This window comes from Oncorhynchus gorbuscha, linkage group LG07 (genome assembly GCF_021184085.1).
Source record: "Oncorhynchus gorbuscha isolate QuinsamMale2020 ecotype Even-year linkage group LG07, OgorEven_v1.0, whole genome shotgun sequence".
In the NCBI taxonomy this organism is placed as follows: Eukaryota; Metazoa; Chordata; class Actinopteri; order Salmoniformes; family Salmonidae; genus Oncorhynchus; species Oncorhynchus gorbuscha.
Genome location: NC_060179.1, coordinates 43967511 through 43980431, shown reverse-complemented (window position 1 = coordinate 43980431; position 12921 = coordinate 43967511). Strand labels below are relative to the sequence as shown.

The 12921-nt window shown below is 42.7% G+C and overlaps 1 protein-coding gene across 9 annotated transcripts in view; it reads left to right on the top strand.

Moving 5' to 3' along the window:
- Nucleotides 1-531: 531 nt before the first annotated feature.
- The window catches only part of LOC124039901 (katanin-interacting protein-like), a 47045-nt gene continuing 34655 nt past the window's right edge, over nt 532-12921 (top strand). For 3 of the 9 annotated variants that reach the window (XR_006839641.1, XR_006839642.1, XM_046356437.1), the window contains exons 1-6: nt 533-816; nt 1216-1309; nt 11473-11561; nt 11953-12128; nt 12488-12603; nt 12803-12905. Coding sequence is in view for 6 of the 9 variants with exons in the window: in XM_046356437.1 (XP_046212393.1) it covers nt 12900-12905 (6 nt within the window). In the remaining 3 variants the exon portion in view is untranslated. Of the gene's footprint in view, nt 817-1215; nt 1310-10550; nt 10575-11472; nt 11562-11952; nt 12129-12487; nt 12604-12802; nt 12906-12921 lie in introns of those variants that run through there. The other 6 variants (XR_006839640.1, XM_046356435.1, XM_046356431.1 and 3 more) reach the window with 6 other exon arrangements.

Genomic DNA, 12921 nt, shown 5'->3' with positions numbered 1-12921 from the left:
AAGTGCACAAAACACAATAGTCCTCCTAGTCGCCATGCTTGTAATGCTCTCATTCATTTATGTCTGCAGCACTTGGTTCTAAACCATTCACAACTGTTGAATGAACTTGGACATAGCCCAGGCCTTTTGATGACAGTGGATCGTTAACCAGGTGTATTGGCTCATTGAGTATCTGTAACTAGGTCAGGTGGTGCCCTTCTTGTGAGGTTTACATTTACAATGGTTTCATTTCAGATCCCTTTGCCCTTTTTATATAAAATGCATTGATTTATAATAAATAAAACGGTGTTCAACTTTTGACAGTCGTCCACAAAATGCATTTGGGGAGTTTAATTATGTTTTTGTGGTGTCATTTTCCCGCTCTGATTCAGGGTTGCAGTATGGCTTTTGAGGACATTTGGACACAACTGGGCATCTAATCATACAAACCTTCTGTTTTCTATGTCCCAGGCTGCTCCCTGCCGAAGGTTCTTACTTTTCAGGCTAAATATTAGCTGTTTAAATTAGACATGTCATTTTATTGAGAAATGTATAAAAAAAAATGCTTTAGCTCTGATATGGCCAGAATATAATTTATTAAAGTTAGTAAGGTTTAGGCAAAGTATAGGGCTGGGCTGTTTAGACTGGCAGTGTACACACAACATGGTGCTCTTCCTCATGGGTGTGTCCAACACAAAGGGGCTTTCGCTATTGGTGGATGTTTCTCTTGGTAACTAGCATCAGCTGTTACCAACACACAGGACACATGAGAATCGGACTTAATCTGGATATCGATAAACTGCGCTATAATACCCGTGAATAGAGATGATATGGATTGTGAGTATTTAAACATACATTTTCTTTTTATCTTTCGTCTAAAAACAGCAAATTAATGGAAAATGGTGAGAAGGCTAGCCATTCGTTAGTGTAGCTGGCTAGTTTAGCCACACAGCTACAGCGTCCAGTGGTTCTCGTGCAGCCAGCCATGTCAGTTAGCTCGCGCCGATTTGCTAGCAATACAACAGAAATACAACTGAATATCTATACTGATTCATTCACCGAGTGCGCGAACTTCAACGTCTTGAGTGCATTGTTGAAACTTAACTATGTGAAATGTAAAAGACTGATATTGTAACAATGACGGAAATGCGTTATGCGGGTAAAAGAGAATCCAGCTGCGGCAACATCTGCAGACGGACGGTCCTCATAAAAAAGTTTCTATTTTTCTTGCTTCAGAGCTGATTTCGAACATCATGGAATGACATCATCCTCTCATATGGAACTGGGGCTATGTGAAAAACAGTGTCTGAGATATACAATGGGTAAAGAGGTAAGCTAAATAGTATTCTTTCTCATTCAAATAATTGGAGAACACTGAGTAGCTGAGGTAATGTGAATGGACGTCCACTACAAAAAGGGATGGTTTTGCGTCTCCCTGCCATGAAGCCTGATATATGTGCCCTCACGCTCAAGTGGAGGACGCTGTTGCATCTCTGCCATGGTGTTTTGTAAAGGAGGTGCACAATCCTGACAATTAAAAGGACCAATAAAACAATTTTAGTCTTGTAAATGTCTTGTCTGTGACTCTTATCCACATAATTAAAAACAAATGTATATAACCTTTTAACTAAGCAAGTCAGTTAAGAACAAATTCTTATTTACATTGACGGCCTGGCAAAAGGCATCCTGCAGGGACGGGTTAAAAATATATAAATATTGGACAAAACACACATAATGAAAAGTGAGACAACACTTCACAAAGAGAGACCTAAGACAACAACATAGCAAGGCAGCAACGCATGACAACACAACATGGTGCAAACATTATTGGGCACAGACAACCGCACAAAGGGCAAGAAGGTAGAGACAACAATACATCTCCTAAAGCAGCCACAACAGTCAGTAAAAGTGTCCATGATTGATTCTTTGAATGAAGAGATTGAGATAAAACTGTCCAGTTTGAGTGTTTGTTGCAGCTTGTTCCAGTCGCGAGCTGCAGCGAACTGAAGGACGAGAGACCCATGGATGTGTGTGCTTTCGGGACCTTTAACAGAATGTGACTGGCAGAACAGGTGTTGTATGTGGAGGATGAGAGGGCTGCAGTAGATATCTCAGATAGGGGAGAGTGAGGCCAAAGAGGGTTTTATAAATAAGCATTAACCAGTGGGTCTTGCAACCGGGAATATGGAGTTGACCAGTTTACAGAGGAGTATAGATTGCAGTGATGTGTCCTATAAGGAGCATTGGTGGCAAATCTGTTGGCCGAATGGTAAAGAACATCTAGCCGCACCATTACCTGCCGATCTATAAATTATGTCTCCGTAATCTAGCATGGGTAGGATGGTCATCTGAATCAGGGTTAGTTTGGCAGCTGGGGTGAAAAGAGGAGCGATTACGATAGAGGAAACCAAGTCTAGATTTAACTTTAGCCTGCAGCTTTGACATGTGCTGGGAGAAGGACAGTGTATCTGTAACCAATGTGAAATGGCTAGCTAGTTAGCGGTCGTGCGTGCTAATAGCGTTTCAATTGGTGACGATCTGAGACCTTGAAGTAGTTGTTTCCCTGGCGCGATGGGTAATGATGCTTCGTGGGTGTCAGTTGTTGGGTGCAGAGGGTCCCTGGTTTGAGCCCAGGTAGGGGTGAGGAGAGGGACAGAAGCTATACTGCTACATTGGTGCCGTGACCCGGATCACTGGTTGCTGTGGAAAAGGAGGGTGAGTGTTTGTTTTTTTCTGGTTGAAATGTTATTGATTATTATGACTAAAAACAACCTGAGGATTGATTATAAACATCGTTTGACATGTTTCTATGAACCTTACTGATACTTTTCAGATTTTTCGTCTGTTGTGACTGCCTTTGAGCCTGTGGATTACTGAACAAAACGGAGGTTTTTGGATTTAAAGAGGGACTTTATCGAATAAAACACATTTATTGAGTAAATGGGAGTCTTGTGAGTGCAACCATATGAAGATCATCAAAGGTAAGTGATTAATTTTATCGCTATTTCTGACTTGTGTAAATCCTCTACTTGGCTGGTTACGGTTTGTAATGATTTGTCTGCTGGGCGCTGTTCTCAGATAATCTCATGGTATGCTTTTGCCATAAAGCCTTTTTGAAATCTGACACCGTGGTTGGATTAACAAGAAGTTCATCTTTAAACCGATGTATAATACTTGTATGTTTTTATGAATTTTTATATTGAGTATTTCTGTTTTTGAATTTGGCGCTCTGCAATTTCACTGGATGTTGCCCAGGTGGGACGGTAGCGTCCCACACCCCGTAGAGAGGTTAACACAAAATCCGGGGAGGGCCAGCTGAGTATAAGTCTGTATATAGTCTGTCATCTGCATATAAATGAATGAGAGAGCTTCCTACTGCCTGAGCTATGTTGTTGATGTAAATTCAGAAGAGCGTGTGGCCTAAGATCGAGCCTTGGGGTACTCCCTTGGTGACAGGCAGTGGCTGAGACAGCAGATGTTCTGACTTTATACACTGCAGTCTTTGAGAGAGGTAGTCAGCAAACCATGCCAAAGACCCCTCAAAGACACCAGTTCTCCTTAGCCGACCCACAAGAATGGAATGGTCTACCGTATCAAAAGCTTTGGCCAAGTCAATAAAAATAGTAGCACAACATTGCTTAGAATCAAGAGCAATGGTGACATCATTGAGGACCTTTAAGGTTGCAGTGACACATCCATAACCTGAGTGGAAACCATATTGCACACCAGAGCGAATACTATAGGCATCAAGAAAGCCAGTCAGTTTATTATTGACAAGTTATTCCAACACTTTTGATAAACAGAGCAAAATAGAAATAGGCCTGTAACAGTTAGGATCAGCTTTCACCCTTTTAAACAAAGGACGAACCATGGCTGGCTTTTAAGCAGTGGGAACCTCCCCAGAAAGGAGAGACAGGTTAAAAAGGTCGGAGGTAGGCTTGGCGATGATGGGAGCAGCACCTTTAAAAAGGAAAGGGTCTAAACCATCTGACACAGATGGGTTTTTTTGGGGTCAAGTTTCAGGAGCTCCTTTAGCATCTCAGGCTTAGTGACTCCCCGCAGAGAGAAACTTTGTAGCAGGCAGGGGAAAAAGAGGGATCTGGGATAGTCGCATTAGAAGGGGTGGGAGATGAGGAAATGTTGGAGGCATGGCTGAGTCAAATAGGAATCCTGACTTAATGAAGTGGTGATTAAAGAGCACAGCCATATGCTTTTTGTGGTTATTACTGACATCAACATTAACCTCTCTGTGCACGGAACCCGGTAGCGGGCTGAAATTCCACAACATACGGTGATTGCTACATAAATAGTCATATTAAACATTCATGAAAATATAAGTGTCTCACATGTAGTCTTGCAAATCCAACTGCGTTGTCAGATTTAAAAAAGGATTTACTGCGAAAGAATACGATGCAATTATCTGAGGATAGAGCCCCATAAAAAACTATTTCAACCAGCACAGGCTAACAAAATCACAAACTGCATTAAAATAAATTGTTTACCTTTGAAGATCTTCGTCTGTTTGCAATCCCAATGCTCATTGTTACACAATGAATGATCTTTTGTTTGATAAAATCCGTTTTTATAGCCTAACACGAAACATTTTGTGAACCGCTTGTGTCGTGAATTCTGTCTCATTCCATTTTCGACGACACATTCCAGGTACATAACCCACACAGAACGTGACTTTTCCAGTCATGTTTGGTTTCATTGCAATCAACTGGTTTGTAACACAACCAACCCTGATGGGCCATTTCGCGGGACGTATTGACTGAAAGAAACCGATTTGAAGACAACAAGTAATGACATCACTGTGCACCAATGACATGACCACTGTTTCGTTGATTGACTGTGTTTTAACGCAATGACCACGGATCGTCTTGAAATCTAGCTGGGTAGATAGCCAATGAGCTGAGGTAAACGGCAATATGCAATGGTTATGTGTTGGAAGACCAACCCATGTAGTAAACTCCTGCGTAAAGAGAGTCATTCGCTATTGAAGTTTTATACCGGAAGGAGCTACGCATATTACGCACTGCATTGTTTGGTAAACGTGCAGATTCAGCTGTTTATATATCAATCAGTATGGCGACTAAATCAGGGAAAGCTAAATTGAAGTATAGATATACAGGTGTACACACTATTTTAGAAGAAATTGATCGGAAAAGTGAGACAGATTGTAGGACGATTCATTTAGCGAATCCCAAGTGGAGGAATATTTTTTGAACGGAGAGGAAATGTTTTGGACTGGTAAATTCTTCTCATGCTAATGCCCTGGTTTGAAATTAATAATCTAAAATTTTTAATTTTTAATTTTTAGAAGCAATATATAAAAATGTAATGTAAATAAAATGTGAGATGCGTGTGTCTGCCGCCCCACCCCAACCCACATGAAATTGGGAGGGCAGGCCCACAACAATGGCCAAAGTGAAATGGAGAAAGTAGATACAGCTGGTCTGTCATAATATAATAGAGACAGTAGATATAGCAGTTCTATAATAATATATTAAACCTTATGTTCCCTGTACTATATATATATATATATATATATATATATATATATCTGTTTATATATAATATCTGTTTATTATACCTGTTCATACTCACTTTACAGCAGAAAGAGACTGCTATGGCACCTGGCATCAAAAGCACAATAGAGCTTTGGCAAAGTGGGTGGAGTTATATCCTTCCTGTTTGTCCCTGTCCGGGGGTCTCATCGGATGGGGCCACAGTGTCTCCTGACCCCTCCTGTCTCAGCCTCCAGTATTTATGCTGCAGTAGTTTATGTGTCGGGGGGGCTTGGGTCAGTTTGTTATATCTGGAGTACCTTTTCTGTCTTATCCGGTGTCCTGTGTGAATTTAAGTATGCTCTCTCTAATTCTCTCTTTCTCTCGGAGGACCTAAGACCTAGGACCATGCGTCAGGACTACCTGGCAGGATGACTCCTTGCTGTCCCCAGTCCACCTGGCCTTGCTGCTGTTCCAGTTTCAACTGTTCTGCCTTTGGCTATGGAACCCTAAACTGTTCATATTTACTCTAGAGGTGCTGTCCTGTTGCATCCTCTACAGCCACTGTGATAATTATTATTTGACCCTGCTGGTCATCTATGAACATTTTAACATCTTGGCCATGTTCTGTTATAATCTCCACCTGGCACAGCCAGAAGAGGACTGGCCACCTCTCATAGCCTGGTTCCTCTCTAGGTTTCTTCCTAGGTTCTGGCCTTTCTAGGGAATTTTTCCTAGCCACCGTGCTTCTACACCTGCATTGCTTACTGTTTGGGGTTTTAGGCTGGGTTTCTGTACAGCACTTTGAGATATCAGCTGATGTAAGAAGGGCTTTATAAGTAAATTTGATATGATAAATACACCTCTGCTGCTTCATCGCCCCAGCGATCACTGCCTCATTGCCTGGGTACGTACTGTGTCCGCGGTCGAACGACCACCCCTCATCACTGTCAAATGCTCCCTAAAACACTTAAGCGAGCAGGCCTTTCTAATCGATCTGGCCCAGGTATCCTGGAAGGATATTGACCTCATCGGATGCCTAGATGCTCAGTAGAGGATGCCTAGTTTCTCTTCAAAAGTGCCTTCCACTCCATCTTAAGTAAGCATGCCCCATTCAAAAAATGTAGAACTAAGAACAGATATGAACAGATATAGCCCTTGGTTCACCACAGACTTGACTGCGGCGTTCTGCATTAGCATCGAATAGCCCCGGCGATATGCAAAGTCAGGAAGCAATATACTCAGTCAGTTAGGAAAGCTAAGGCTAGCTTTTTCAAACAGAAATTTGCTTCCTGTAGCACTAATTCCAAAACATTTTGGGACACTGCAAAGTCCATGGAGAATTAGAGCACCTCCTCCCAGCTGCCCACTGCACTGAGGATAGGAAACACTGTCACCACTGATAAACCTACTTTAATCGATAATTTTAAGAAGCATTTTTCCACGGCTGGCCATACTTTCTACCTGGCTACCCCTACCCTGGCCAACATCTCAGCACCCCCTGCCTCAACTGGTCACCATAGCAACACCCACCCGTAGCATGCGCTCCAGCAGTATATTGCACTGGTGATCCCCAAAGCCAACACTTCCTTTGGCTGCCTTTCCTTCCAGTTCTCTGCTGCTATTGACTGGAACGAATTGCAAAAATCTCTGAAGCTGGAGTCTTATATCTCCGTCTCTAACTTTAAGCATCAGCTGTCAGAGCTGCTTACCAATCACTGTATCTGTACACAGCCAATCTGTAAATAGCACACCCGACTACCTCATCCCCATATTATTACTTACCCTCTTGCTCTTTTGCACCCCAGTATCTCTACTTGCACATCATCATCTGCACATCTATCACTCCAATATTAATGCTACATTTAAATTATTTTCGCCTCTATGGCCTATTTATTGCCTACCTCCCTACTCGCCTACATTTGCACACACTGTACATAGATTTTTCTATTTTTCTTTTATGTTATTGACTGTAAGTTTGTCTATGTGTAACCCTGCTGTTGTTTTTTGTCGCACTACTTTGCTTTCTTGGCCAGGTCGCAGTTGTAAATGAGAACTTGTTCTCAACTGGCCTACCTGGTTAAATAGAGGTGAAATAAAAAAGTAATGAGGCAAATAGCAAAATGGAAAATCATTTAAAAATATATATATATATATAACGACTTGGGGCTAGCCATTGTAAGTTCAGAGTCACTCGCCCCAACAGTGCGGGTATGCTAGAGGCGATCGAAATCTCGGGAAAGGGGGGGATGTGGGGGGGGGTACCTGTACCAGACAGGGGGAGACAGGCCGGGGCAGATGGTGAACAGATCGCCAGGTGTAATCCAAGCAGCAGTGCAGCAGGCAACGGGAGTAGGTGTCACACCCGCTTGGGAGAAACATTTATTTCTGGAGACAGATTTCTTGTAGAAAATGCCAGTGGATGGTCTTTGAACAGCTGGAGGGGGCTTCAAAGACTCCTGCCACTTGTTGGACCCAAAGGCCTCGAGACCTCTCACTTCACACCTCGGTGCTAATTGAAGTTGTATCTGGCCTGTCCATGCAAGCCTGGCAGCCTTCACTCAGCATTCAGTCCCATAAAGTAAAATAAACAAATAAAGAAACGGCAAAAATAGAAACGTCTCATTTTCAGGACCCTGTCTTTCAAAGATAATTCGTAAAAATCCAAATAACTTCACATATCTTCATTGTAAAGGGTTTAAACACTGTTTCCCATGCTTGTTCAATGAACCATACACGATTAATGAGCATGCACCTGTGGAATGGTCATTAAGACACTAACATTTTACAGACGGTAGGCAATTAAGATCACAGTTATGAAAACTTCAAAAACACCAAAAGAAAGATTCCCAGGGTCCCTGCTCATCTGCGTGAATGTGCCTTAGGCATGCTGCAAGGAGGCATGAGCACTGCAGATGTTGCCAGGGCAATAAATTGCAATGTCCGTACTGTGAGACAACTAAGACAGCGCTACAGGGAGACAGGACAGACAGCTGATCGTCCTCGCAGTGGCAGACCACGTGTAACAACACCACCTGCACAGGATCGGTACATCTGAACATCAGAACTGCGGGACCGGTACAGGATGGTAACAACAACTGCCAGAGTTACACCAGGAACGCACAATCCCTCCATCAGTGTTCAGACTGTTCTCAATAGGCTGAGAGAGGCTGGACCTAGGGCTTGTAGGCCTGTTGTAAGGCAGGTCCTCACCAGACATCACCGGCAACAACGTCGCCTATGGGCACAAACCCTCCGTCGCTGGACCAGACAGGACTGGCAAAAAGTGCTCTCTCACCAGGGGTGATGGTCGGATTTGCATTTATCGTCGAAGGAATGAGCGTTACACCGAGGCCTGTACTCTGGAGCGGGATCGATTTGGAGGTGGAGGGTCCGTCATGGTTTGGGGCGGTGTGTCACAGCATCATCGGACTGAGCCTGTTGTCATTGCAGGCAATCTAAACTCTGTGCATTACAGGGGAAGACAGACCTCCTCCTTCATGTGGTACCCCTCCAGCATGACAATGCTACCAGCCATACTGCTTGTTCTGTGCGTGATTTCCTGCAAGACAGGAATGTCAGTGTTCTGCCATGGCCAGTGAAGAGCCCGGATCTTAATCCCACTGAGCACGTCTGGGACCTGTTGGATCGGAGGGTGAGGGCTAGGGCCATTCCCCCCCCCCCCCCCCCCCAGAAATTTCTGGGATCTTGCAGGTGCCTTGGTGGAAGAGTGAGGTAACATCTCACAGCAAGAACTGGCAAATCTGGTGCAGTCCATGAGGAGGAGATGCACTGCAGTACTTAATGCAGCTGCTGGCCACACTAGATATTCACTGTTAGTTTTGACCCCCCCTTTGTTCAGGGACACATTATTCCATTTCTGTTAGTCACATGTCTGTGGAATCTTGTTCAGTTTATCTCTCAGTTGTTGTATCTTGTTATGTTCACACAAATATTTACACACATTAAGTTTGCTGAAAATAAATGCAGTTGACAGTGAGAGGACGTTTCTTTTTTTTGCGTAGTTTATATAATTGTAATGTACTCGTCACGCCCTGAACTTGGAGATCCTTTTTATTTTTTATGTCTCTATTTTGGTTTGGTCAGGGCGTGAGTTGGGGTGGGCATTTCTATGTGTTGTTTTTCTATGATTTTCTATCTCTATGTTTTGGCCAGGTATGGTTCTCAATCAGGGACAGCTGTCTATCGTTGTCTCTGATTGGGAACCATACTTTAGGTGCCTTTTTTCCCACCTGTCTTGGTGGGAAGTTGACTTTCTTTATGGCACTTATCCTTAAGCGTCACGGTTTTGTAGTGTGTATTGTTTTGTTCAGAGTCTTTTTCTTAATTAAAGAACATGTACGCTTCCCACGCTGCACCTTGGTCCGCTCCTTTCATCAACCTTGACCGTACTTTGTTTTTATTTTTCCTTTTTCTTCTAGGCTTTCAAAATCTCATGAGACCAAACACTACTCACTCAGTTCCAGGTTGGATGGTGTCCTCAGGTCTCTGCTGTTCGTTTGCTAGAGCACCCTCCGTATAGCTTGGGAAAAGGAAACCTTAGTAGCAGTAATCCCTCCAGTTAATTCTGGCCAATATTTAGGTTGTAGGTTTGGAGTTTTGATCTGGAGCAAAGGCCATGCTGTGGAGGGTAGCATCCCGCATATGTCCCTGCCGAATTGATTGGATGATGGATGTACATTGTGAAAATAAACAGCCTATGGATTTAATGTTTGGTGCATACAAGTATGTCTACCCATTATCTTAATTTCAATGATGTCTGATGCTAACACTCCATTCAAAATTGTTGAAGTGCATACAAGTTTATTTCAGCAATATTTAGTTTTTTATTGCATCTGGAATTACATAAGGTGTGTGAATTACACTATTTTCAATAGATTGCCTACATGGCCATTGGCCAAAGTCAGTATTGCACCTCCTATCACATAATATTATAGTGCATCTATGCTGCTGTTCTCCTGTCTTCTCCCTCTTTCATTGTTTTTCTCCTCTTTTCTTCCTCCACCATTCCTCTTGCTCCTCCAGTGCTCCTGCATATTTTGAAGCCAAGTTGGCTGCTAGACTTATGTAAGAGTGCTAGTGATTTCATTCTCTTTTCACAACTTGCATGTGCCTGTGAATTTTCTAGCTAGGCTATATTGAATGTTTTGCTATTGTCAGTACTCAAACCAGAATAATCCTCATAGCCTGTCCATGATCTTAATTTCAAATATGTCTGATGCTAACACTCCATTCAACATTTTTTGAAGTTATGTTATCATTTGACACTTTTTGTTTTTCTCGTCACATTTTAACTTCAGTAGACTGAGACTATAAAGTTCACTCAATATTTAGTACCAGAACATCCTTTCTGTCTTTCAATGTTATGTCTATGCCAAGGTTATTGCTGCATGTTAGCATGTCTTGTGTATTGCATGAGCCTTAGCATAAACCAATTAAATATAGGGCCTATCTGTTCGTATTGAATGGCATGCTGATGATAAGAAGTATTAATTAAGTAGTCAAGTTGTCAAGATTTTTACATTTCATCTCAGCCTTGGATTGTTTTTACTCCCATTTGACGCAAGATAATTGCATGGTGTAGGACACTGCACAAGTCTAGGCTATGAAGTAGTCCATCTAGTCTATGAAAATAAACAGGATGGGGCAACTTCTTGTCGCCCAGGTTCTCAAGTTCAGAACTGCTGCCAGTCAAAACCCATACAGCGCTGTGAAGCGCAGAGCCAGAGCTCTGATGTCATGCATAGCATGTTACTGTACAGCCACTGTGTTCCAATGTAGGTGTTTTATCAGTGCCAAATCTGCCATTTTTGACCCGTATACATACGGGTACGAGTGTAAAGAGCTATTGGGATCACTGAAGCATGACCTAGTGTATTGTGATACTGTACGTGTTCCTGAAATGGCTGACGCGTGACTTTTCTCTCTGACACGGCTTCCTGTTGTTGTTTACCTATCTATGAAGGAGAGCCAGAGGTGCCAAGGAGGGAAGCTTGGCTCGGCTGCCGAAGAAGCACTGAATGAATATTTAATCGCCCTTCAGCACAAAAACAGGTGAAGTGTAGGGCAAATGCCTTATTAGGAGAGGCAGTTCCAGGTACACTTAGAGGACACAGTAACTGACTGTCAGTAGTCTAATACTTAAATTTATAGATAAGGTAGACTTTGATTAGGTCCTTGTGCTGAGAGATTGAGTGACACAAATGATGTATGAGTGACACAGACATGCAAACTGTGAGGGCAATTTGGTTTCTAGGGATTAGGCTCCGCTCGTTTGACCTGCTTGCATATATAATATTATGCTCTCTCACATGCATACAAAAAAACATGGAAACAGACTTAAAACATGTTTTTTAAATCTAATTTTCAAAGATTCATAAACCACTTATTATGAAAATGTGTTTTATTTCATAGTGATGATAACCCTTTGACCTTTAACCCATAGGATCTTAAAGAGACTGAAAACTAAAGAGCCAAAGGTGATTGACCTAGATTGTCTGGAGCAGGGCTTCTCCATCTATCTGAATGGGGCTAATGCTAACGCTAGCAAGCAGACCAAGAGACCCAACCAGAAGTCTGTCACCTTGCCACCGCCCGCTCTGAGAGCTACACACACAGCTGGTACACAGCATGCATGACTGAGCATAGACTACAAACCATCTTTGCTACAATACTAAATCCTTGTTAGGCTATTGTAGATTATGTCCCTGTTTATAAATACTTTATGACTTCGTAATCTTCGTAGCGTCCTTGTGGCATATTACCAGCAGAACACCACCTCACCCCTCAGTTAGCATGATATAATCCTATGCTCTCGGCCGTTGAATAAATGATAGTGACAGTTATAACCGGTGCCCATTTTTCCCCCTCTGTGTGCTATGGTACCATCTGTGCTATGTAACCTCTGCTCTTCATTTGATGGCGGACTTGACTGCTCATGTGCAGTGACTTTGCGCTCTCTGCCTCTGACTCATCACCAGATGCCTCCAGAAGGGGTTCGCAGCTAGCAGAGGAGGAAATCCACAATCTGGAGGTGAACAGCAGGAAGAGGAGTCTCACTGCCCTGGGAAAAGTGCAGAGGAGAGAATGGGTTCAGGTACAGCCATTCTAGTCTACATCATAGAAATATAATCTAGTCATTCTATTTCTAATGGTCTTTACACAGCCTAACCCTAATGTATAGTTGGATAGATCAAGCGAACAAATCAATGATCATAGACCTTTCCACACGAATGGAATAGAATGTACTGTTTGTGTTGTGAATAATATTGTGTTTTCTATTTTCATCTTTACAGAACTCGATCAATATTCAGAACAGAACAAGGACCCTGTTTGCGGATATCTCCAGAGAGACGGTACTCTGAAGACTTTGAGCCCTACGACAGCATAGAGATGGAGGTAAAGTAGGAGGAAA